The following is a 27,822-nucleotide window of genomic DNA, read 5'->3' as shown; positions in this document are numbered from 1 at the left end:
AATTTATAATACATTTTTACTGCATGAACTTACTTGGTTTCAAAAATTTAATCTTGAGTTTGTCTCACATGAACCTGGGGGAAAGCATGGAAAGTGGACATAAAATTGGTGTATCAACAATTTTGCATTGTAGTATAACTTTCACCCTTGCTCCTTAGTTTGTCGTCATAAACTTGGGATAATATCTGAACCTGGAAAGTAATATTCGACTCTGATAGCAAACCACATGGTATGGCATGATCCAGATAAAGCACCTTGACTGGTTTTGTCATTTGTACACATAGAGAGGCTTTTCTCAGGCTGAGTAACTAACTACTGGTGTGGGAGCCTAGGTTTAATCATGTTACTCTTGATAGTGCCATGAAATAATTAGTCCACCATGTAAGGGCCCAACTCAATGCTTTCCTTAAGAGTAGAGCCTACATTCTTGATTCTTATGGAATTTGTATTGCTTTTATATGAAAATTTACTCTGACCGTCCATTTGTATCTTTTTTACTTTTGATTTCACTATCATTAATATGCCTCCTAAATGCTAGTCTCCAGATTTGTTGAAATGCATATTTCAGAGCTCTGCTGTCCAGTGAGATAGTGACTAGGTAGATGTTATTATTTAAATTTAATCCAAGCTAAATGGCAGCCTAAGTGCCCATTGATGGATGAATGGATAAAGAAGCTATGGTATAGATAGACAGTGAACTATTACTTAGCCATAAAAAAGAAAGATAGCTTACCATTTGTGACAGCGTGGGTGGACCTAAAGAGTATTATGTTAAGTGTAATAAGTTATACATAGACAAATGCCATGTTCACTTACATATGGACTCTGAAAAGCAAAATAAATGAGCAAATACAATCAAGATATATACAGTCATAGATACAGAGAACATAAAAGTAGTGTCAGAAGGGGTGGAGTGATGAGAGAAATAGGAGAGGAAGACTAAGGGGTACAAATTTACAAAATAAATGAGTCGTGGGGATGAAATATACAGAGTAGGAAATATAGTTAATGAGAATGTAATATTTTTGTATGGTGACAGATGGTAACTAGATTTACCTTGGTGATGACTCTGTAATGTATAGAACTATTGAATCACTTTGTTATGCTTTGGGAACTAACTTAGTGCTGTGGGTCAATTGTACTTCAAAAAAATAAACAATCTCGTAGAAAAAGGGATCATATTTGTGATTACCAGAGGTGGGGGTGGGGTGGGGAAGGGAAATTGAATGAAGGTGGTCCAAAGGTACAGACTTCTAGTAAATAACGTAAATAAGGTACATAAGGACGAGGGATGCAATGTAAACTGTGATAAATGAGTTATCACTGTTGTAAGTAATATATAAAAGCTATTAAGAGAGTAAATCCTAAGAGTTGTCATCACAAGGAAAAATATTTTTTTCTTTATCTATAAGGAATGATGGATGTTCAGCAGACTTACTGTGGTAATCATTTCATGATTTATTTGAGTCATTATGCCTTACACCTTAAACTTATACAGTACTGTATATCACTTATATCTCAGTACAACTGGAAGGTAAAAATTAAAACAAATACTTCTTTGTTTAAAAAAGAAAAATACATTTTCTCAGTCACACATTTCAAGTGCTGAATGCCCACATGTTGCTGGGCCACTATGTAGGATGAATAGATATAAGTTTCCATGTGGAACAGAGCTCTGTCGGATGGTATTGCTCTAGACTCTGAATCTCCCTTTATAGTACCCATCCTTTAATAGCTGTAGACATGTGGCTAGATTGTATTGTAAACATTTTGCTAATTCAAAAATCAAGATAAAATGTACCTTATAAAGAATCTATAATGATAAGCCTATGATAAAGGCAGGAGGAGAAGGGGGTGACAGAAGATGAGATGGTTGGATGGCATCACTGACTCAGTGAACATGAATTTTAGCAAAGTCCAGGAGATCTGAAGGACAGGGAAGCCTGGTATGCTGTAGTTCATGGGGTTGCAAAGAGTCTGACATGACTTGGCAACTCAACAACAATAACAAAAGATTGCATGGTGTTTTACCTATATAATGGAGTAAAATAATTTAAGGGCTAGCTTGTAAAATTGACTGTTACTTATTTGTAACAATACTTTTCTCCTTTAGAAACATTATCTTCAAATTTCAAATCCATACAACCCATTGAAAAGTCTTTGTGAATATTGATTTCTCTTTTTATATCTTTGATCATGTGAGCAACAGGATATAAAACAGTGCATCATCTAATATGTTGGAACAGAAATTGAGGTTTTGTTTTCAATTTCTAATTTTAAGCATTGGGTTTGATATAGAGTGAAAAGTAAAGATAAGGTAGGACTTATATTTATACAAGTGAAATAGAAAATGAAGTTCAGAGCTGGATCGAGTGACAGATCAAGTCAGGTAAAAAAGAAATTATGGCTAAACAGGTTCCGGATGAAAACTGATTAGATCCCTCAGACTGTAACTAAAGAGAGAAGTGGAAAAGCTAAGAGAATGCAAATCAGTTTTGTAATTTCTTTGGTTAAATTTTTCCCCAGATTTTAAAGAGGAACTACACAATTAAATGTTAAGCTGTTAAAGGAATGTTTCTTAAGGGTCTTTAGAGAACTTGTTACTACATTTGATTTTTTTTTTTTTTTGTAATATCATCTAATTTACTTGAAATTTCTGTGACAGCATACTTTATTTTTTTCAACTTTTTTATATTTGAGTATAATTGACTAACAATGTTGTGTTGGTTTCAGGTGTACAATAAAGAGATTCAGTTATACATGTATCTATTCTTTTTCAAATTCTTTTCCCAGTTATGCTGTTACAGAGTACTGAGTTGAGTTCCTAGTGCTATATAGTAGGTTCTTGCTGGTTATCCATTTTAAATACAGCAGTGTGTACAAGCGACAGAATACTTTAATAGTGGAGTTGAAATGAGAAAGAGTTTTGTTCAGAGTATATTTTTAAAATTCAGATCAGTCATTCATTCGTGTCTGACTGTGGAACTCCATGGACTGCAGCACGCCAGGCTTCCCTGTCCATCACCAACTTCCAGAGCTTGCTCAAACTCATGTTCATCGAGTTGGTGATTTTTAAAATTGTGGTTATATAAATCTTTAATTGCTTAGGAGATTACTAAACTGCTTTCAGAAATGGATGTTACACAAGTATTTACAAGGAAAATATTCCTATCTCTCTAATTCAAATTAGAGAAGTGATACATTACAGCCCTATGACTGGCTGGCCTCCCTAACTCTCATTTCTATTTTTCTTACCTGAAAATCTGTGTATGGAAGGCACACTTCATGCCACTTGCTGTGCTAGGGACACTGAAGGTGGCAAAGATAAGGGCCATTTTTTCCATTTCCTCAGCCATCCCCATAGTTAATACCATCGTCACCCTTTCCTTGAGTAACTGCAGTGATCCCCTTAATAATGCTTCTGCTTCTGGCTCTTTCTCTCTCACAAACCACTTCTCCTCACATTTGTCACCACCAGTTTCTTTAGATCATAATTCAGATTATGTCTTTCCTCTGCTAAGCCTGTTCTACTACATTTAGAATAAAATCCAATCTCTTTTTTAAAAAATGGATTTTAAAATATATTTTTGAGGAAGCCAATGTCATGAAAAATATAGTTCAGAGAATAATAATATAATCTTTGGCCTAAGAAAGAGTTTCTAAGTTACATCAGTAAAACCAATTCTAAAAGTTCAAATACCAAAAGTTGAAAAAGTAAAAAGTGAAACTCTCCACCCAACCCCTCCCTCAAGGTAACTACTGCTGGTTGGGTCTATATACTTTAAGACTTTTTTCTATGAAGTTACAGTCCTGATTTTACCTTCTCAGAGACTTCCCCTGATCCTGTGTCTTACTCTTTTTCTTTTATTATGTGCCTCCTTAGCACGTTGTCACCATACTATATATTCATTTATTGTCTTTCTTCTGTATTAGTATTTTTTTAATGAAAGCACCAGCTTTTTTTATGTTGTTCACCTTTTGTACACTTTATGCGTTCAGTAGATAGTTACATAATGTTCAAATGTATATGCTATGCTAAAAAGGGCATAAACATGGAAATCAGTATTTTAACTCCATAGTTATCTCCTTTACTTCCTTTTTCCCATTTCCTTGGATTTCTCTGAGCAGTTAGCTCTTGTATTAGCATGGGTACTTCAAGAAGAGGTGAAAGAAAATATGAAATCAAGACCTCATTAATCTATTAACCAATTAAACCATGCGTGATTAACTCTGTGGTATCATTGCATGTGTAAAATATTTTGATCTTTTAAACAGAATCATATGAAAGCTTTAATTATTACCTTGCTTAATTTAACTTTATGTAGTGGTCTTATTATAGAAATTTTAAGAGGTTTCCTTTATCTTTTTAAAGAAGAAAATAGGTACAAATAGTATAGATATAAGTAAACTCATTTTTTAAATGAATGTATCTATAGTGTAAGTAAAAAGCAAATGATTTTATTTCCTATAAATTCCCCCCAACATATCTCTTCAAAATATCGTACTTAAGTAGTTGTTAGTGGTCCTAATTGATTTTTCAATTAAAAAAATACAGTCTGACATTTTTTCTTTCTATCAGACTTATCACTAGTAAATTTTAGGCCTATTTAAAAATCAGAGACCTCTCTGATTTTTGAGTCTGAAGTTCGAATTAGTTTAGTAAGCTGTTCGTTTTTTGATGACATATAGTATAGGAAAAATTAAAGATGAATTTTCACCCATCTCCTGTCTATGAAAACTGAATTTAATATAGATTGAAATAAATAAAAATTTGCAATTTATTACAGCAATGCAATACATGTACTTGCTATTACTAATGCAATAAATTGTACTTACAATAAATTCACTTCCAATTTTATAAGTCTCAGAGTAAAGACAGTGTTATGACATTATTTTCAGTCTCATATTAAATTTAAGTAAATTCTCTTCTCTATGATAATTTACCTTAAACACTGATGCTTTGGTAGTAAAATTTTGGATTAACCAAAAAACGGACAAACCACACACACACACATTTTCCTGAAGATATAATAATATATACTTGCTCTCTTCATAAATATGTATATGAATGTAGGGATAAAATTTTCTCACATCATTTTACATGTGTACAATAGGTATTTCTTGATTTGCTGAGTAATATCCAAACATGTTTAAGTGTAATTTTAGATATTTTGTTCTTTCTGGTAAGATTCCAAGCCTTCATTCTGGTGGTTGTTACCAGTGTCCTTTTTTAGGTACAGATCAATCACATCATCTCATTTGTAAAACTCTTCAAAGGCATGATACTGTTAGGCTAAAGGGCAGACTCCCGCTTCTGGCATAAATGTCTCTGCAAGGTAAGGTCATGGCCTCCTATTTCCCAGCCTCATCTCCTTGTTCTCATCTTCCTGGGTGTGTGCTCAGTCATGTCTGACTCTTTGCGACACCATGGACTGTAGCCCTCCAGGCTCCTCTGTCCATGGGAATTCTCCAGGCAAGAATACTGGAGTGTGTTGCTATGCCCTCCTGCAGGGGATCTTCCCAACTTAAGGATTGAACCCAGGTCTCCCGCATTGTAGGTAGATACTTTACCCTCTGAGCCACCAGGGAAGCCCAAGAATACTGGAGTGGGTTGCCTATCCCTTCTCCAGGGGATTTTGCCAACCCAGGGGTCGCCTGCATTCCAGGTGAATTCTACCAGCTGAGCCACGTGGGAAGCCCTTTTCTTCCTGCTGCTGCTACTGCTGCTAAGTCGCTTCAGTCGTGTCCAACTCTGTGCGACCCCATAGAATACCCTATCCCTGGGATTCTCTAGGAAAGAACACTGGAGTGGGTTGCCATTTCCTTCTCCAGTGCATGGAAGTGAAAAGTGAAAGTGAAGTCGCTTAGTCGTGTCCGACTCTTCACGACCCCATGGACTGCAGCCTACCAGGCTCCTCAGCCCACGGGATTTTCCGGGCAAGAGTACTGAAGTGGGGTGCCATTGCCTTCTCCGCCTCTGCTTAAGTATCCCTAAAAGTTCTATAGATTGCTTAGGCCAGTACATCAGGAAGTTCCTATTTTTGCAAGTGATCTTTGTTTACTCTGATACTTTGTTTCTTCTTCATTTTATGTTTTGAAACTACCCTGAAATCATTTCCTGTTTGAATCATTGCTTTCCCATATAGAAAATAATTCATCAATCTTTCTCTTGTTGTATGTCATTGCTCTGCATAAGTCATAGATCTTTTCTTCCTAGAAGTTGTGGCTCTGTCTTTTATCCATCTTTACAGCCCCAGGGGCTGGCATGCTTAGTGTGTGCTCACTAAGAGCTCAGGGATACAGATGATCCCTCTGACCAGAGAATCTCTCAGAGAGATTTTCTGAAGTCTCTTGCTCTTCCCCCATGTGGAGGAATTCTCTCCTTCCTCTGAACTCTTAGATCTCTAACTCTGCTGTTCTTTTTGACAATGCCACATTTCTTTTTAAAATTTTTATTATTTATTTTGAGCTGTGCTGAGTTTTCGTTGCTGTGCAGGCTTTTCTCTAGTTGTGGTGAGCGGGGGCTGCTCACTCTCTAGTCGTGGTACTCAGGGTTCTCATTGCAGTGGATTCTCTTGTCGCAGAGCACGGGCTGTAGGGCGCACAGGTTTCAGTACTTGTGGCACATGGGCTCTAGAGCACAGGCTCAATAGTTGTGGCACATGGGTTTAAGTTGCTCCGTGGCATGTGGGATCTTCCTGAATCAGGGATCTAACCCACGTCTCCTATGTTGGCAGTCAGATTCTTTACCACGTAGCCACCAGGGAAGCCCCTACATTTAGTTCTTAACATGTCCATCTCTTTCTGCCACGTTGTGACTCTTTTGAGGTCAGCGTTTAAAAATTAGGTACTTCTTTCTTTCTAGCGACTATCAAATATTATGCACTACATTTTTGGATGCATAAATGAGTAGCCAGTGGTTTAAACTTTACAAACTTAGTATTTTTCTTAATATATATATATTATTGAAGTATAGTTGACTTACAGTGTTTCAGGGGCACAGCAAGGTGATTCAGTTCACATAGCATTCATATATTTTAAGTGTAGTGGGTTGTCTGAAAAAAAGAACATCTATAACTCTAACCATGAATTGATTTTCCATGCAAAGAGAACGATGCTGAAGCAAGGAGACTAGTTTTTAGAATGAACTCTTCCATTAGTAATTGTAGGACCAAGACAAAGACTTCTAGCTGTTTCTTTATCTCTAAACCAAGGTAGATCAGTTTAGATGAGTGGTTCTCAGATTTTATCCTGCATGAGTATCACCTGAAGAAACTTTGTGCCTGGGAGTTTAGCATTTCTATCAGATCTGCAGATGCTTCTGGTGCCAGAACCACATGTCAATTTTTGACTTGGTCTTTCTAAGGTATTTTTCAATCTTCAATATGATTTACTGATATATTAATGTCATTATGCACAACCAGTGCAAAGTTTCAGTAGGTTAAGTATTTTCGGATGTCTCTGGAAAAGGCCTTTGCTTTTCAGCAATTTCTAATCTACTTTAGATTCATTTGAGTGACTCAAATTTAGGTGATTCAAGTCATCTAAATCACTCTAGTTGTTTCCTATTGTTTATGCTGTTCATTAAACAGCATACTTTGCCCTTATAGTGTCTGTCACATTCCCTTACCTATAACCAAATCCTTCCAATAAACTAAGGCTTTTCCTCCTTTTTCATTCTCCATTCTCAGTAAAGATAGAGCTTATCGCTCACTGTCTATCTATGAAGACCAATTTTATTCCATTCTTTTTGTCTGCTGTAGGTAACAAAAATGGTTTATGAATCAATCACATTTTTATATAGTTTTAGGCTTTTGTAATTGTACATAGAGTTCCAAGGATTTCTTTCTCATCAGTATTGTAATTTCTAAAATTCTGTGCCTCAGATAACCCATTTTTTATTGATAGCCAGACACCCAGAGCAGTTATGAATGTTCTTCAAAAATAATATTGATTTTATTATATAGAAAAGGATGTCCATTTTCCTTCTTTTTTGACTGAGATTTCAGACTTCAGTTCTTGTTAACTTCAGACCTCTGAATAGTCTAGGTAACAGCTTTTTGTCTTACAGTTTTATCAAGAAAGATTCTTAAGCTATGACTGTGTCCTTCCCTGATGTATGACACGATTTTTATTAACTATGTCACTGAATATTTTAGTTGATATTCTGAAAATAACTAATTGAATGTGTGTGCACGCTTGTGTGTGTGCACCCATTTTTCAGGAATGCTGAGATATCTAGTGTTATTGTGGTGCTAGGATTTCTTCTAAAGTTTTCCACTAATATCTTAAATTATATAATAGGTATATCTGTACTCTTTCATCTTTGGAGTCAAAGATATCACTGTTCTTGCGAATTTAAATGTAAAATAAAATGGGAAAAAATTCATGGAGTTATTTATCCTTGCATTCAACTAAGTGCACAGATTGGTTACACTAATTGTATAAAAATCTCTCTCTACCTTGATCTGAAGCTATTTTTTCAAGAGGAAATGGTAACATATAGTACCTTTGAAATTGCTTAATTCTTAAGCCAATATGATGAAAATAAAGAGTTCTCTTTTTACATGTGGTCTTAACAAAATAATTACTTATTAATATGTTTGCATCTGTGATGTGAGGGCTCAAATTTAGCATCCAGTTGAACTTTGCCTTGATGGTGACTAATCTGTTATACTACCTGTGGAATGGCATTTAATTACCTGGTTCACTTAAAGCTTGCTTTTCTCTTTGATATAAGTGCATGACATTGACAGATTTTGTATGTTAATTTTGTATATATTTTTTAATGTGATAGTGCACATACGTTGATCTGCTCATTTTAATTTTCTTAATTGAGTTCCATGAGTATAGATTAGAGTTCTTGAGAGTCAGTTAAGTTTGGTGAGAAACAGACTTAGTGTGTTAGTTTGAGAGCACTTTATTTTCAGATATAGTTGTGCAAGTGAAGTGATCTGCTGTGTGTGAGATTGGACTGTTGGTGCTAAAATTTAAAAGGTTCTGCCTGTGGATTGTAAGAAGACAAATGGCACATCTCTAGAAGCAAGGAAAAATAGTACTGTAATTCAGTGTCATGTTGATAGAAATAGCAACCTTAACCAGTCATCTTTTATTTTTGGCTCCGACAACTAACCATAAAATATAACCCAGATGGTGGAGCTATGATAGTAAAGATACAGAGATGACATTTTGCTGATGAATTTGCTACCCTTTGCTTCCCCACTTTCAGTTTTATACTAAATCTTTATGATGTAAGTTGCTTGCTTATGTATTTAAGGACAGACCCATAGGATTAAAAATGTGATGAATGGCATTTTTAGATCTTGGATTATTTCAGTTAACTTTGTTTAATTTCCCTCTTCTCATAATTTTTTTGACTTTTTCTCTCTTTTGCCAAATTCTTACTCTAACATAAATTAGGCTGTGCCATGAACAAGTGGGTCCTATTTCAATTTATTTCTGAATACATATTTAAAGACATATTATAGTATTATGCCTAGTCTGTCTGCTTATTTTGGAACTGGGGATTCTAAGGAATGAAGGGAGTTGGACACATTATACTGTGGTTTCTAGTCTCAGTCAGCTTTACCATAGAAGACCCCAGATTGAGATGAAAAGGGTTAGGTAAGGGTACCTTAGTGATGTTGGTGTAGTATTGTTCAAAACTTTTTTTTTTTTTTTGCATTAGAGATTAGGACTGGGTAAGGTAGTGGGTGTGTTGCTGTGGTACTAAAGACTTAGAGTTACCTCACGGTCGGCAGCATCCATGCCACTGAGGTTTACCTTGTCGCCTGGTTTCTCAAAGGCTGGGGGGTCTTAAAACAGTGCCTGTATTGAATCAGTCCCTGGAGCACGACAGGAAAGGGAGCAAAGGGTGAATATTTATGGAGAATCTTCTAAACACATATAATCTCTTTTTTAAAATATAAATTTATTTATTTAATTGGAGGCTAATTACTTTACAATATGGTATTGGTTTCGCAGCGGAAGCATGTTGGGCCCATATAATCTCTTTGAATCCTTACAGTGACCCCTTGAGGTCAGCACAGGATTTGAGTTGAGGTCTGTGACTCTTGAGCTCGGGCTCTGCCTGACACTGCTGCTGCTGCTGCTAAGTTGCTTCAGTCGTGTCTGACTCTTTGCGACCCCATAGACGGCAGCCCACCAGGCTCCCCCGTCCCTGGGATCCTCCAGGCAAGAATACTGGAGTGGGCTGCCATTTCCTTCTCCAATGCGTGAAAGGGAAAAGGGAAAGTGAAGTTTCTCACTAGTGTGCCCTTATCTCTGTGGTGTATGTGTTTTCATTATCACAAGAGACATATCAAAACCTTATTGAGAAAGCAATACGTGCCTTCCTCCTCCCCAAATGCATCTTGATAATATAGAGAATATGCAGATAACACAAAAATTCCCCTTGCATTTATTTTGTAAATATTATTTATTCTTGATTCAAGTTTTAAGTTTATCTATTTTCAGAGATGGAATTTTTCTGGGTGTCTCTTAACTACATTATGGAGTCATGTGTTGTTTTATGCATATGAATCTACATCAATATCTATTCCAATTAAAAAGACCAGTGACAGTTTCTTACAAGTATAAGTTTAAGGAATGATAATTAATTGAAGTAACTAATGGACTATTATTATGAGCTTAAACATTATGGCTTCAGCTCTAAAAATTATTCTTATTAGGTCCTTTACTTAGATCTTTGAGATACTTTTGGTGATTATGTTAGAGATAAGCCAACTCCTTGGGCTAATTTGAAACATAGGAATGTACTTTCCTTGCATATTCGTCTTAGTGTGGAGACTTCTCAGACAGCCTTCTTTGGCCTTTTATTTTGTAGAGTCTTCTGTGGAGTTAAATGTTTTCGGTTTTATTTTCTCTTTTTGATCTGTGGTCCTGGAGTTTTACTATTGCTTGGACACTGGCATGTGCTTTGATTGATGTCCTGTTGTTTATCAGGCAAATACAATACCACCCTAGCAAGGGTCGCATTTGGATGGATGCTGTAGTTTTTCTGATGCAAGTACAGTCTTATTATACCTACTGTTGTCTTCCATGTTAGATGATGTAGCATTTCCTCTCATCACTTAGGCAATTTAAATCCCAGGGTATTTTGGTAACATTGAGTTTTATTCAAGAATACTTGGCTACACTATACACAGAATTTGCATTCAAAAATCTACTTAAGTCACATATTATTATAATTGTGTGTGGATATATAAGGTTTTGCGCATGCACCTTTATGTGTGTGTGTGTGTCTGTGTGTGTTTCTGTTGCATGATTGACATTGTAACTATACAAAAACCCTGCATGTATTCAGGTAATAGTGTAGGTTTTAGGATCTCTGGAACTCTCATTACTCTTTTTAGAAAACGAATTCCTGTATCATGCATCGAACCTGGACTGGCGATTCGTTTCACATATGATATTATACATGTTTCAATGCCATTTTCCCAAATCATCCCACCCTCTCCCTCTCCCACAGAGTCCAAAAGACTGTTCTATACATCTGTGTCTCTTTTGCTGTCTCGCTTGATGGTACAGGTAGGGAGGGGGGTTCAGGATGGGGAACACATGTATACCTGTGGCGGATTCATGTTGATGTATGGCAAAACCAATACAATATTGTAAAGTAATTAACCTCCAATTAAAATAAATAAATTCATATATATATATATGTATATAAAGAAAATGAATTCCTAATGTTCAGTCTTGACAAGACTGGTCCTCCAGAGAAACAGGCCATATTTAATCTCAGGATATCTTAAGGAAAATAACTGACTGATTTTGAGTTTTTGCATACCTGTAAGTCGTGAAGGTGCTAAGGATAGCTAAAATATGAAATGTGAAATGGTTTTAGATGAAGAATCAATTGCAAAAGAATTGAACATGACTTAGCGACTAAACAACAATGTATGTCTTAAGTGCCTTCCATATTTAGTAGGCATTATATTAGAATCCTCTAATTGCTCTCTCAAGCAGCTTTACAACCAAAGAATATACCAGTATATCTTTTGCTTAAATAGTTTATCTAGGTACTTTTTGCAATTGTAGGTATTTTTCAGGAGTTAAACAAACAAGTAAGCAACCAATGTCAAGGACTGTTAAGAATGCATTCGTTTCAGAAAGCCTCCAGGCCTTTACTAAAGAAATTTTCACATGTTAGACTCTTAGAAACCAACTATTACATGACTCAATAGGCAAGCCAGCCTGGCCTGCAGGGGTCTAACAGGGTGAAGCTCCTAATTCTATACTTTCAGTGAAACTTTATTGAGAGAGCAGAACCCCAGACTGACAATAGCTCTATGAAAAGAGCTATTGTGGGTGACTGCTTTTTTACACTGGACTTCTGTTATCACCTGCCAGTTACATGCATATTAATTTTTAACTATGAACAGAAATACAATATTTTTACACTTGAAAAGAAACTGGATTCTATATTTTAAAGTTGCCACATAGTTATTTGGTTTATTCAGTATAAGATCTTCTGGGGCCTGTAAGCAGAAATTTATTCCTCACAGCATTATTTAACTATTCAAGGGAAGTAATTATGTTTTCATGGTTTCTAAATTAGCTTGGGAAAATTATCTGGAACTTTCTCAAGGGAGAATCATTTTATTATGTCAACAAAATTTTGAGTTAGGTAAAACTGAATTAAATACCTTACCCCCATAATTCCCCTGAAGGCAAAACTTATTAACTAGAATAATCTAATACATGGTTGTTTTCTGTAACATGTTGGAACTCTTTCCAAGTCCCAATTGTCAACAGGATTCTTGTGTTTCACTGATGCTGTGGAGAATAACCAAGTCACTGCCCTCAATGAGCTTATATTTTAGTAGGGAAGATAAACCTTGAAAATTTATTTAAATAATTAATTATGTTATAATAATCATGGTCTGTTGTAGCTCCACACTTAGGATGTGTGTGTGCTCAGTCGCTTCAGTCGTGTCCGTCTCTTTGGGACCTCATGGACTGTAGCCCACCAGATTTATCTGTCCATGGGATTCTCTAGGCAAAAATACTGGAGTGGGTTGCCATGCCCTCCTCCAGGGGATCTCCCAGACCCAGGGATCGAACTCACGTCTTGTGCGTCTCCCACATTGCAGATGTGTTCTTTACCCACTGAGCCACCTTGGAAGCCCACACTGCGGATATGTCTTCCCAAACAGCCTCTAAAAGGGCAGATATTAACACCCTGCAGCTTAGAATCAGGTTAGTGGGTAGGAATCACCGTTGTCCCTTTGAATTCTTTCCTTTCAACCATGACATCATCCTCCTGAGTGAAGTCACTTTCTTCTATCCATCCTGAACTTTAATACTGGTGTCAGGCTTGCTTTCTTCACTTCCAGGGCCCACCATTGTCCTGATGGCTTCAGGATCATTGAGGGAAGCCCCTTGGTAGTTCCTTCATCTCTTCATCTATAAAAATCACCTTCCATATTTTACCCATATGTGAAAATCATTTACCTTGTTTTAATCCGCTGCTTATCAAACACATCTTGTAATATCTCACAGTGTTCTGACTTTACATGTAAGCATCTCACTTTCTGACCATAACATAAATTCATTTCTTTCTACTTGATTAATTTTACCAAAGTCATCCATCAGCCTCATGGGGAGCACTTGTCCATCAAACCATCTGTCTTTTGCTAATTCATCAACTTGCTTATTGTATCAAAACTTTATTTTTTAGTAATCTTTTTGTCACATTTTCTATTTCCATAAACTCCTGGATTCCTTTTTTTTTTCTTTCTGTCTACTTTTTATGGGCTTAAGATCAAGCAAATTCTACTTTCAATAGAACCATGCTCCATGGTAGATCAGGATCAGTAGAAATTCTCAGTTACCAGCTTCAAATGGGCCCACAATACTCCTGGATATCCTATCACATTTTTCTTTTCAATTCCCTTTCTCCTCTCCTCTCCATTCTGCTCCATTTGATTCTCTCAAAACTCCAGCCATTCCTCCTACCCTCCTACTCTCCTACCCATCCCTTGTAGCTGAGAAAACCGAGACCATGCAACAGAAACTCCCCTATCTACCAATTCTACAGATTTACTTGCATTGTTTTTCCTTCTTTCCTCATGTTATAAATAGAGTGCCTCCACTGACCTGGAATTTGGATCCTGTGCTTTCCTATCTCATACTAACAGTTATCATTTCTCTCATGTATGCTCAGACTTACCCTATCAAGTTGAATTATCCTCATCAACTTCTAAATCGCTAAGTGTTTTCTGTCCTAAAAATGATAATAAAAAGTTGAACACTTCCCTTGACCCTACGTCTTCTTCCATTCTTGGTTAGATTTCTCCAGAAATTCAGGGAAACTACCTGTAAGAGAATTATAGACATCTCCACTCCCCTGCTCTGTTCATCATTGTCCAATAGGTTTCCATTGTCCCATTTCTGTTACTTCATACAGATGGTTCTTCCTTTGATCACTCTTAATCTCAACATTACCTGTAAGAAGTGATTTTGTTCCAGGTTTATTGAGATATAATTGACATGTAACATTATGTAAGTTTAAGATGTAAAGTGTTTTGATTTGATACAAGGATGCATTGCAGAGTGATTACCACTACAGTATTAGCTAACACCAGCATGTCACATAATTTCCATTTCTTTTTTGTGGTGGGAACGTTTAAGATACACTGTCTTAGCAACTTTCAAATATGTGGTACAGCAGCATTAAGTATAGTCACCATGCTATACCTAACCTGCCTCCTGTATGCCGGTCAAGAAGCAACAATTAGAACCAGGCATGGAACAATGGACTGGTTCAAAATTGGGAAAGGAGTACGTCAAGGCTGGACATTGTCACCCTGCTTATTTAACTTATATGAAGAGTACATCATGCGAAATGACAGGCTGGATGAAGCACAAGCTAGAATCAAGACTGCTGAGGGAAATATCAATAACCTCAGATATGCAGATGACACCACCCTTATGGAAGAAAGCAAAGAGGAACTAAAGATCCTCTTGATGAAAGTGAAAGAAGAGACTGAAAGTTCAGTTCAGTTCAGTTCATTCGCTCAGTCGTGTCCCACTCTTTGCGACCCCATGAATCGCAGCACGCCAGGCCTCCCTGTCCATCACCAACTCCCGGAGTTCACCCAGACTCACGTCCATCGAGTCAGTGATGCCATCCAGCCATCTCATCCTCTGTCGACCCTTCTCCTCCTGCCCCCAATCCCTCCAAGTATCAGAGTCTTTTCCAATGAGTCAACTCTTCGCATGAGGTGGCCAAAGTACTGGAGTTTCAGCTTTAGCATCATTCCTTCCAAAGAAATCCCAGGGCTGATCTCCTTCAGAATGGACTGGTTGGATCTCCTTGCAGTCCAAGGGACTCTCAAGAGTCTTTTCCAACACCACAGTTCAAAAGCATCAATTCTTCGGCATTCAGCCTTCTTCACAGTCCAACTCTCACATCCATACATGACCACTGGAAAAACCATAGCCTTGACTAGATGGACCTTTGTTGGCAAAGTAATGTCTCTGCTTTTCAGTATGCTATCTAGGTTGGTCATAACTTTCCTTCCAAGGAGTAAGCGTCTTTTAATTTCATGGCTGCAGTCACCATCTGCAGTGATTTTTTGAGCCCCCAAAAATAAAGTCTGACACTGTTTCCACTGTTTCCCCATCTGTTTCCCATGAGGTGATGGGAGCAGATGCTATGATCTTCGTTTTCTGGATGTTGAGCTTTAAGCCAACTTTTTCACTCTCCTCTTTCACTTTCATCAAGAGGCTTTTTAGTTCCTCTTCACTTTCTGCCATAAGGGTGGTGTCATCTGCATATCTGAGGTTATTGATATTTCTCCTGGCAATCTTGATTCCAGCTTGTGCTTCTTCCAGCCCAGCGTTTCTCATGATGTACTCTGCATATAAGTTAAATAAGCAGGGCGACAATATACAGCTTTGACGTACTCCTTTCCCTATTTGGAACCAGTCTGTGGTTACATGTCCAGTTCTAACTATTGCTTCCTGACCTGCATACAAATTTCTCAAGAGGCAGGTCAGGTGGTCTGGTATTCCCATCTCTTTCAGAATTTTCCACTGTTTATTGTGATCCACACAGTCAAAGGCTTTGGCATAGTCAATCAAGCAGAAATCGATGTTTTTCTGGAACTCTCTTGCTTTTTCCATGATCCAGCGGATGTTGGCAATTTGATCTCTGGTTCCTCTGCCTTTTCTAAAACTAGCTTGAACATCAGGAAGTTCACGGTTCACGTATTGCTGAAGCCTGGCTTGGAGAATTTTGAGCATTACTTTACTAGCATGTGAGATGAGTGCAATTGTGTGGTAGTTTGAACATTCTTTGGCATTGCCTTTCTTAGGGATTGGAATGAACACTGACCTTTTCCAGTCCTGTGGCCACTGCTGAGTTTTCCAAATTTGCTGGCATATTGAGTGCAGCACTTTCACAGCATCATCTTTCAGGATTTGAAATGAGAATGAGAAAGGAGAGTGAAAACCTGGCTTAAAACTCAACATTCAGAAAACTAAGATCATGGCATCTGGTCCTATCACTACATGGCAAATAGAATGGGAAACAGTGGCTGACTTTATTTTCTTGGGCTCCAAAATCACTGCAGATGGTGACTGCAACCATGAAATTAAAAGTTGCTTGTTCCTTGGAAGAAAAACTATGACCAACTTAAATAGCATATTAATAAGCAGTGACATTACTTTGCCAACAAATGTGCATATAGTCAAGGCTATGGTTTTTCCAGTAGTCATGTATGGATGTGAGAGTTGGATCATAAAGAAGACTGAGTGCCAAAGAATTGATGTTTTTGAACTGTGGTGTTGGAGAAGACTCTTGAGAGTCCCTTGGACCGCCAGGAGATCAAGCCAATCAGTCCTGAATGAAATCAACCTTAAATATTCATTGGAAGGATTAATGCTTAAGCTGAAACTCCAATACTTTGGCCACCTGATATGAAGAGCCGACTCACTAGAAAAGACCCTGATGCTGGGAACCATTGAAGGCAGTAGAAGAAGGGGATGACAGAGGATGAGATGGTCGTATGGTATGATCAACTCCATGGACAATGGTTTGAACAAGCTCCGGGAGATAGTGAAGGACAGGGAAGCCTGGTGTGCTGCAGTCCATGGGGTTGCAAAGAGTCAGACATGACTGAGTGACTGAACAACAACCATTCTACACATTAGATCCACGGAGTTTATTCATCTTGTAAGTGGATATTTGTGTTCTCTGGTAAGACATCATTTATATGTGGAATCTTGAAAAAAGAAAGAAACAGAGACTCGAATGGTGGACATCAGAGTCCTGTGTTTGGTTGAAATGGGAACATGTTCATCATAGTGTACAAGCTTCTAGTTATAAAATATGCATGAAGGTATTTTTAATCTCTGTCTTAGTGCTTGATCAGCATTTGGTCCTGAAATCTCCCCTTCAAATATTGTCTTATTGGCTTTTGTGATACCATTTCTCTTTTATATTTTTATGCATTTTATTTTTTCCTCAATTTCCTCTTTCATTTTTATAGGCTTATCTTCCTTTGTCCTATCAGGGTGAACTGTAAGGCAAAAATGGAGACGGTAGCCTGGAATGGATCCTTGAGAATCCAATGCTTAGGCTTCACATGAGAAAAAAAGAGAAGTCAATTATATTTAATGATGTTAACATACTTTTGTTCATGTATTTCATACATTGTGTGTATGTATATGCTGTGTTTATTGCTTAGTTGTGTCTGACTCTTTGCAACCCTAGGGACTGTAGTCTGCCAGGCCCCTCTGTCCATGGAATTCTCCTGGCAAGAGTACCAAAGTGGGTTGCCATGCCCTTCTCCAGGGGATCTTCCCAACCCAGGGATCCAACCCAGGTCTCTAGCATTGCAGGCAGATTCTTTACTGTGTGAGCCACTGTCTATATATAATTTGTTACTATTGTTATTCAGCTAGCATTTGTGAATGTCTGTTATGTGCCAGATACTGTGAATAAGCTCTGTGGACATAAAGTTGAGTCAAGCACAGCTTCTGACTTTGAGGCCTCACATATACATATACATATCATATACATATCACATGTACATATCAGAGATGTAGATGTATATGGTTTACTAGCACTGATACAGATAGACCTGAAGCCTTGGTCATCTTGACTAAAATGACTATTTTATTCATTATCCAAATTTGGACAGGGATATATAGAAATCAACCTATTTTCTATTTCTTTAAGTTTTGTTTCTGGTACATTTATTCTTTGAAGGTGAGTGGGTAATTTACTTTAAACTTTAACTATAATCAATGTTTAAAAATTCAAATCACAGAAAACATATTTGAGAAGGTTTATGGGTGTGCTGCAATTCATGGGGTCGCAGAGAGTCGGACACGACTGAGCAACTGAACTGAACTGAACTGATGGGAATACAATACTAGTTTATCCTAAGGGTTTTTTTTTTCTCCCAAATACATGACAGGGAGTTAAGTTTTTTGAAAAGAGAGGAGATAATGAGAAGAAATTTCATTTTAGTACCTGTGTTCTTTACAGATGTTTTTTCCCGTCATGGCAGTGGTGCTCCTTAACCTAGAACACTGACCCTGTGCCAGGAGCTGTTGTTAAATGGTTCAGGTGTGTTAGCTCATTTAATCCTCCTTTAACCCTGAGGTGGATAGTCACAGTTTTGTTTTGAAAGAAAAGAAACATGGCTTTAGATTGTATATCAGTTGAAGTTACACAGTAACTTTACATATGTTTTTCTATAAGGCAAAGTTAATACTTAAAGAATATGAACGAAATGTATCTAACTTTGGAGCCCACACTTTAAAAAAACATTGGCGTATAACTGCTTTTCAGTGTTATGTTGGTTTCTGCTGTGAAATGAACTGAATCAGCTATATGTACACATATATCCTCTCCCTCTTTCCTCCCCCACCATCCCAGCCTTCTAGTTCATCGCAGAGCACCACGTTGAGTGCCCTGTGCTATATAGCAGGTTTCCTCTAGCAGTCTGTTTTATACATGATAGTGTATTATGTCAAACCCAACCTCCCAGTTCATCACACCTTCTCCTTGCCCCTGTGTCCACATATCTGTTCTCTACATCTGCGTTTCTATCCCTGTCACATGGAAACACCCTAAATGTCCATCAACAGATCAATGGATAAAGAAGATGTGCTACATGTATATAACAGAATATTACTCAGCCATAAAAATAAATGAAATTGGGTCATTTATAGAGATGTGGATGTACCTGGAGTCTATCAAACAGGGTGAAGTAAGTCAGAAAGAAAATGAAAGTGTTAATCAGTTGTGTCCAACTCTTGCGATCCTATGGGCTGTAGCCCACCAGGCTCCTCTGACTATAGGATTCCAGAGACAAGAATACTGGAGTGGGTTGCCATTCCCTTCTCCAGGAGATCTTCCCAACCCAGGGATCAAGCCTGGATCTCCCGCATCACAGGCAGATACTTTACCATCTGAGTCACCTGGGAAGCCCAAGTCAGAAAGAGAAGAGCAAAGATTAATGCATTAATGCATACATGTGGAATCTAGAAAAATGGTACAGTGTAACACTGTGAAATATTGAAAGAAAATTAAGTTCAATTTAGGGTTAGATTTCTCGAATCCATAATACCTTGTCTTACATGGCATTTCGTATATCATTTAATCATTATATATATATCATTTAATCATTTCACATAAACCATTCAATATTCATAAGAAACTTCAATATGGACAAGGCCAGTGTTGTCGATCTGAGGCTGTGAAGACACAGTTAAATAAATTGCTTGGGTTCCATGTGATAGCAGACCAACAGCTAGAGCCCAGTCTCCTTACTTGGAGTTCAGTTTCCCCTTATATGCGGCATTTCTTCTGCATTAATTGTTTGCCAAAGGATAATGTCAGTCTTGTTCTTTCATTTTCTCCCCTCCTTCAGTTCGACTTTACTTCATTTATTTAGTTAATAATCCAAGAATGTTGCTAGAGTAGCAAAATTTTGATTAGAATCATCCCCTTCAGTATTTCAGGTAATGGAATGGAGTGGAAATAGCATGAAAAGCGGAGCCCTTCCATTCTGTTCTCAGGTTGGCCTCTTGGGTGGGTTCAGGTTGACATAGGGTATGGCTTCCCTTGCTCTCTTCCCCTGGGAAGCCCTCGTTGACTATTTGACACCAAGCATTAGCTCTGACCTGAACATTAGCCCGAGCAAGTTTTGCGTAATTAAGCTATTGAGATTGGTTTTCCTTGAGTGGACAGGAGAGCCTTACAAGGTAAGGGCTCTGCTGAAGTGATAAAGCTGATTAGATCTTTAGCAATAAAGGAATCTGCTCTTAGAAATTTTCTCTTGGTCACGTTAATGAGGCAGAGACAACACTTAGCAGGGGAAATGAGGTCACTGAAAAGAGAAACATTTTTTTTTCTTTTTCTTTACTAAAGAACCAATTCTTTCACTCCATTTTAAATCAAGGCCTAAATTTATTGTCCAGAATAAAGCCCAATTTAAATGAACAGATAAGAAACTTTTCTTCAGGGATGTAGTAAACATGTTTAAACTTATCACCCACATGAAGCAAAGGAAGTAAAACAATTCAAGAAAGTAAAACTAAGATAAGCCTAGAATTGAAATAATTTAATTAATGCTAATTGTAACAAAACTGAAATAATGAACTGATTATTCAGCTGCATAGTCTATTCATAACAATGTATTTTTTTCCAGAAATAATTTTCTCATTTTTTCTTTCTGTGCCTTCCCTCCTTCCCTTTCCTTAAACTACCATCAACCATTCAAGCAAATAAAGCTTGTTTTCCTGGGATACACTTATATAAATGTCATTTATTAACAATGTATATCATCTTACATTTTCATTTATATAGTACTTTTACAGATGCTACTATTTGTTTCATGGAACCTTTATAATGAAAGCTGCGTTATCTCCAAATGAGACTTGGCTCTAAAAGGTTATGTGATTTGCTCAGTGATTTGTATACAGGAAAAGTGGGTGTCAATAACAAATTTTCTCATCCCAGAGAATGTGACCTGTACCACAACTGCTTCAAATTATACTTTTTAAAGTTTCTGAGTCTCTCTTCTGTTTCTTGCTAAGTCTTTGTTCCAATATTTAGAAAATGACATAACAGTTGTATCAAAACCTTCACAGGAAATGCAGATTGTGTACACACACACACTCACACATGCACTCACATATATTTCTGTCTTTATAGAGTAGCCCTTCTTTCATCATGAAGCAATTGTCTTCCCACAGAAATCTCTTTGACTTCACAACTTCAGCTTATTCCAGGGAAATTAATAGTCATACAGTGCAGACTTAATGTAGAAGAGAATTAGCATAGGAGCCAGTTTATGGTGGGAGTGATTGAAGAGGGGGTGAATCATCCATGCAGGCTGCTGTGTCACACTGTCTGGCTTTGGGGTGGATATTGGTATGGTATGAGAATGGAAAGGGTGTCATGCTCATGATACTGCTATTTAGTCAGTATAATACCTGACTAGTTTGCTATTTAAAATGACACTTTATAAATTTAACATATTAGACTTTTAAAGGAAATTTAAAGCTTATTTAAAGGAATATTCTACTGTGTTTGTGTCTCTGACTTGAGAGGAAATATAGTGAAGTTGATAGATTAGAACCTGGAGGTTGGCTTGGGTTCATTCTTGGCTCTAAGACTTGTTAGCTGTTAGACTTTGGTGCAGCCACTTAACTTTTCTTTAAAATGAGGATAAAAGTAATATCTACCTCGTGTGATTCTAATTAAGATATTTGTATGTGTGCAGAGAGGTAAAGAGAGAAGAGGGAAACAAAAGTAGATGTGAGCATGAATGAACATGCTCAATTTGAATAGTCTCGAGTATAGTTCAGTTCAGTTCAGTTCAGTCACTCAGTTGTGTCCGACTCTTTGCGACCCCATGAATCGCAGCATGCCAGGCCTCCCTGTCCATCACCAACTCCCGGAGTTCACTCAAACTCACGTCCATCGAGTCGGTGATGCCATCCAGCCATCTCATCCTCTGTTGTCCCCTTCTCCTCCTGTCCCCAATCCCTCCCAGCATCAGAGTCTTTTCCAATGAGTCAACTCTTCCCATGAGGTGGCCAAAGTACTGGAGTTTCAGCTTTAGCATCATTCCTTCCAAAGAACACCCAGGACCGATCTCCTTTAGGAAGGACTGGTTGGATCTCCTCACAGTCCAAGGGACTCTCAAGAGTCTTCTCCAACACCACAGTTCAAAAGCATCAATTCTTCGGCGCTCAGCTTTCTTCACAGTCCAACTCTCACATCCATACATGACCACGGGAAAAACCATAGCCTTGACTAGACGGACCTTTGTTGGCAAAGTAATGTCTCTGCTTTTTAATATGCTATCTAGGTTGGTCATAACTTTCCTTCCAAGGAGTAAGCGTCTTTAATTTCATGGCTGCAGTCACCATCTGCAGTGATTTTTGGAGCCCCCCAAAATAAAGTCTGACACTGTTTCCACTGTTTCCCCATCTATTTCCCATGAAGTGATGGGACCAGATGCCATGATCTTTGTTTTCTGAATGTTGAGCTTTAAGCCAACTTTTTCACTCTCCTCTTTCACTTTCATCAAGAGGCTTTTTAGTTCCTCCTCATTTTCTGCCATAAGGGTGGTGTCATCTGCATATCTGAGGTTATTGATATTTCTCCTGGCAATCTTGATTCCAGCTTGTGCTTCTTCCAACCCAGCATTTCTCATGATGTACTCTACATAGAAGTTAAATAGGTAGGGTGACAATATACAGCCTTGACAGACTCCTTTTCCTATTTGGAACCAGTCTGTTGTTCCATGTCCAGTTCTAACTGTTGCTTCCTGACCTGCATATAGGTTTCTCAAGAGGTAGGTCAGGTGGTCTGGTATTCCCATCTCTTTCAGAATTTTCCACAGTTTATTGTGATCCACACAGTCAAAGGCTTTGGCATAGTCAATCAAGCAGAAATAGATGTTTTTCTGGAACTCTCTTGCTCTTTCGATGATCCAGCGGATGTTGGCAATTTGATCTCTAGTTCCTCTGCCTTTTCTAAAACCAGCTTGAACGTCTGGAAGTTCATGGTTCATGTATTGCTGAGCCTGACTTGGAGAATTTTGAGCATTACTTTACTAGTGTGTGAGATGAGTGCAATTGTGCGGTAGTTTGAGCATTCTTTGGCATTGCCTTTCTTTGGGATTGGAATGAACACTGACCTTTTCCAGTCCTGTGGCCACTACTGAGTTTTCCAAATTTGCTGGCAGATTGAGTGCAGCACTTTCACAGCATCATCTTTCAGGATTTGAAATAACTCAACTGAAATTCCATCACCTCCACTAACTTTGTTCGTAGTGATGCTTTCTAAGGCCCACTTGACTTCACATTCCAGGATGTCTGGCTCTAGGTCAGTGATCACACCATCATGATTATCTAAGGTTTATCTATTGAGCATAGTAAGTACTCAGTAAAAATTCCCCTCCACTTCAGTAATACTATCTGTCTCAAACATTACCAGAAGACTCTTAATGGCTAACTTTAATTGATTCTTTTTTAGTTTTCCTTGAGCTCTCTCCTGTGTTTCGTGCTTTTTGCCGTGACCTGTGCTTTCATGCTAAGTCTTCAGTCTTGTCTGACTCTGTGGCACTATTGCCTGTAGCCAGCCAGCCTCCCCTGTTCATGGGGTTCTCCAGGCAAGAATACTGGGTGGGTTGCATGCCCTTCTCTTGGGAATCTTCCCTATTCAGGGATCGGACCCACATCTTTTAAGTCTCTTGCAGTGGCAGAAAGATTCTGTCCCACTAGTGCCACCTGGGAAGCCCTCATCTGTTTATTCAGACTCTCAAATTTCTAGTTTATTGTTCTCTTTTTGTGCTGTTACTGCAAGCTTCGTGTTTTCACTTTCTCCCATAGAGGTCTTAAGTCTGTCCTAGAACCACAGCCTGATTCCAGAATTGACAAATATTCCCATGAGAAACGAGAATCCTGGCATCACACTGGAGAGATCCTGTACTTAAACATTTGTGCCCCTTTGGATGCCGTTGTCTATGCAGATATCTGATGTTTTAAAATTATAGTTGTTATAATTTATTTGGCTTTTTTTAATCCTTTTTGTGGGAGTGTTGACCTGCCTGAAATCTCCTGATCCTTCTCTTCCTTCCTCGACTGTTAGGTCTGAAATGTACTTTGCTGACCTTACTTCTGCTGGCTGTCGTATTGCCTTCCATTTCAGTGGTTTACTCCTCTTTATCTTCCTATGCCATATTATTCACCTTTAACTTTCAAATCTATAGCTTACTCACTGCCATGATGATGACTTTCAAATCTATAACTTTATTCTAACTTTATTTCTTCACTCTGAGATATATCTGTAGTTATTGCCTAAGCATTTACTCCATATGCATTTTAGGCTTAGCGAATCTATTACGTCTGCAATGTACTTAGTTATCTTCTTCCTCAAATCTGTACCTTTTTCTGCATCACATGTTCTAGCTAGGGATCCTGATAATGTTGGGATATGGGGTAGGCTGCCCCAATTATGCCTTAATGATATACTGATTATTTTGAATTGAAGTTACTTAACAATGGCCAATGCAAGAGGGCTACTCTGACCGTCCTTTCCATCTCCCTGAAAGCAGAGAGTGAGTCTCTCATGTGAAAGCTGTACCCCCTGCCTCTGGGTGTAGAAAGACACCCTTAACACTGGAGGTAGAGAATTTGAAGCTGAAAAACCTGTGTGAACAAACATGTTACTCCTCTGATTTACTGCCCCAGGTCCAAACTCTGTTTATTCTTCACTAATTGTGCACAAAGTTTCATTGCCCTGTCACTTCCCACAAATTTAGTGTTTCTTTGTCCAGAAAGCATAAAAGCTCCCTGCTTTGGCCATTTCTTAGGTCCCATTTCTATGAGGTCTCCCTGTACACGATTAAAGTTTGATCTCTTTCTCTTGTTAATCGGTCTTGTGCCTATTTTATTATTAGTCCAGACACAACAGCTCAGGAAGGATAGAAGGGAAAATTTCCTCCTTCTTGTCAATAGACAATATAGTGCAGTACAGTCCCTAGGGACCCAAGCCAGAAATCAGAATTGTCCTATTATTTCTCTACAACTAATGAATTAATATTTTCTATTTTTTAATATTTCCTTAGCATTGTTTATCTTTCCTTTTTCATCTCATCTTTCTATTTTCACTGCTACTAGAATCTTTTGGTTTCCAGTCTTTCTTTGGGGCCATCCTTCAACTTTGAAGCAAATATATTTCTAGTAGACCAATTTGATTGTATTTTATTCCTATTTTAAACATCAATTTCCAATGTGTTTCCTAAAATATTTTGCAAAATACTTCTATGATGACCCATGTATCTCCATAAATAAAGGAGCCCATCATAAAATAAAATGTTGAAGCATGGCATGCTAAATCTATTTTCTCTTGAGAAGTAACAGCACACGTTATTAAGGTTAAGGGAAAGTCTATTAAGTAAGTTCTATTGTTGACTATAACAACATTCTATAACATGAGCTTATATTTGAACACTGATTTTTAAAAATATATTTATTAAAATATTTATTAATACATACATATATATATTTTAAAATTGATTAACCATTTACAGGATATACTCCTTGTCTTCACTCCCGTGGTATTCAAAGTCTTCCATGCCTAGTTCTCTTCTGTCTTGAGTTTTACTAGCCATACAGATTATGTTCATTTGGTTTCTATTTTATGTGGTTGCTCTTACCTGGCATAATTTCTATCTAATGACCTCTTTCGTTGAAAATTCAGCTACTGTATTTAAAAGCTTAGATCAGTTGATATCTTAGCTGGTTTAGCATTCTGCTTCAAGTTGATGCTCAATGTATGTGAAATAAATTAAAAAAATGGAAAAAGTCAGTAAGGGAAAATTTAGGGATAATGGATTTTTTATATCTGCCTATATATTGCCCATTCAGGAAATCAATGATATTTGCTTAAAAAAAATTGAGAGTTGCTGACCTCAATAATTTAATTGTTCTTCAAAAAATATTTTGTTTTCCTGTACAGACACCATTTTAATCTTTATAGGACAAAAATTAAATTTTAATTTTCTTAAGTGTGTTACAGCTATTCTTCCTTCACTGTGAAAATTCCTTAAAAATGATTGTTGAAAATGTTTTCTGTTTCTTCCTGACAGGTAATATTTGAAGCTGAAGTCTCAGGAGGGAGAAGTGGTTATATTGCCATTGATGACATCCAAGTCCTGAGTTATCCTTGTGGTAGGTTGTGATAAAAATTATATTTTTCTACCTCCTTTCAAGACTTGTCTTATATTGGTAGTGACTGTTGATTGTTTATCCTTGGTCATTGCTATCTCTTTTGTTGTTGTTATTCCTAGTTTTCTGTTCAGTTTAAAAAGATCACTGAGGTATTTCTAGAGTTTTTGAGCCAAATGTTTTTCAGACTTGTGCACATGTTAAAAGATTCTTTTAATTGTTCAATTAATGTTCAAAAGAAAACCACAGTCTCAAAATGGTATCACTCATGCTAAAATTCCATGATACCAAACCTAAATTTATACCTGATCTAATTACAGTTTCAGCCTCTTCCAAAAACTTAATCCTAATTGACTTGTCTTGATTTTATGGTCAAGTACCAGTAAGAAAATTTGTCCTGTGATCCTTCTCTATGCCCCAGAGGAAGAAGAGGTGATCTGAATCATAAAACTCTTGCTGTTCCTTTTCTTCTTCAAGAAGAAAAATAAATAATAATTTCTTTTCTTTCTGTTAATAGCTCCCTTGTCCCACCCTTCTTGTAAAAACTTTCCATTTGTATAACCCCTTGGATCTGTCTTCCAGTTGATAGATAAAATGTTGCCTCATTCATGAATCTCCTAACAAAGCTAATTAGATCTTCAATTTATGTAGTTGATGCTATTTTTGACAGAAGAAAATAAAAATCAAGGGACTCATTCCATCTTTTGACTTTATTAAATTGCTTAGGAAAACAAAGAATAACAAATCAGAGTTCAGTGAAAAGAAAATAAAAAAGAAGCTTTATTAACTTATGTGATCTAAGTTGAAATTTGGAATGAAGTGAAGAAAATGAATTAATTCATCTTATTCTTAATTTAAGACTAATTTTTTCATGTCATAGTAAGTATCTGGCTAATTCATAATAAACAACAAGACAATAGAAAGCATACAAAACAAGAAACTGAATTTATTTACGCATCATTTGATGTGTCCTTAGATGCACATTAGTTGGTCTTCAGACGGGGGAACTAAATTTGTGTTTACATCACATACCCTGAAAGACAATTATTGCACACATTCAGTAGAGCCAGACATAAAGCAGTTCATACTTCAGCTATATCTCCCAACAGCAGCATTTTTTAGGGCCCATGAATTCTAGGTGATCTGTTCAGTAATCCTCCTGATGGAAATTCTCTAATAATTTGTAAGCAGCATGCACAAAGGCTGCCATTGCCAGAGGCCAGGGCTAATACTCCTGCTAACTGGTTGTCAAACTCTGGTGTGCATCAGAATTGCCACCAGGATGTGGCAAAAATCATAGGTTGCCTGGGCCCTCCTTTGGTTTTCATTGTTCTCAGGAGATACTAATGCTGCTGGTCTTTTGTTCCCAAGTCATGAACACTGTTCTAGCTTGTGTTCTAGTGCAAGCATTGCTTTTTTGAAGCACCTACTGAGATGAGGCCCTAGGGAAAGATGAAGCAGGCAAGAGTTAAATGATTGTGGTGTATCCTAAGAAATACATGTAGTCAAATACATCTGATGTAATCTAAGAAAAAGGGGAACAAAATTATCTCACTCAAAGTTCAAGTTGGCTTACTAAACTCTTTCAGTCCA

General features: G+C 37.4%; 1 protein-coding gene across 6 annotated transcripts in view; it reads left to right on the top strand.

Moving 5' to 3' along the window:
• PTPRK (protein tyrosine phosphatase receptor type K) overlaps positions 1-27,822 on the top strand; it is a 612,566-nt gene that overhangs the window by 289,719 nt on the left and 295,025 nt on the right. For all 6 annotated transcript variants that reach the window (XM_070795548.1, XM_070795550.1, XM_070795547.1 and 3 more), the window contains exon 4: positions 26,151-26,232. In XM_070795548.1, coding sequence (XP_070651649.1) covers positions 26,151-26,232 — 82 coding nt within the window. The remainder of the gene's footprint in view (positions 1-26,150; positions 26,233-27,822) is intronic.

The sequence above is a fragment of the Bos indicus genome, chromosome 9 (assembly GCF_029378745.1).
Source record: "Bos indicus isolate NIAB-ARS_2022 breed Sahiwal x Tharparkar chromosome 9, NIAB-ARS_B.indTharparkar_mat_pri_1.0, whole genome shotgun sequence".
Classification (NCBI taxonomy): Eukaryota; Metazoa; Chordata; class Mammalia; order Artiodactyla; family Bovidae; genus Bos; species Bos indicus.
The sequence above is the reverse complement of the archived record's forward strand: the minus strand, read 5'-3'. Positions and strand labels throughout refer to the sequence as shown.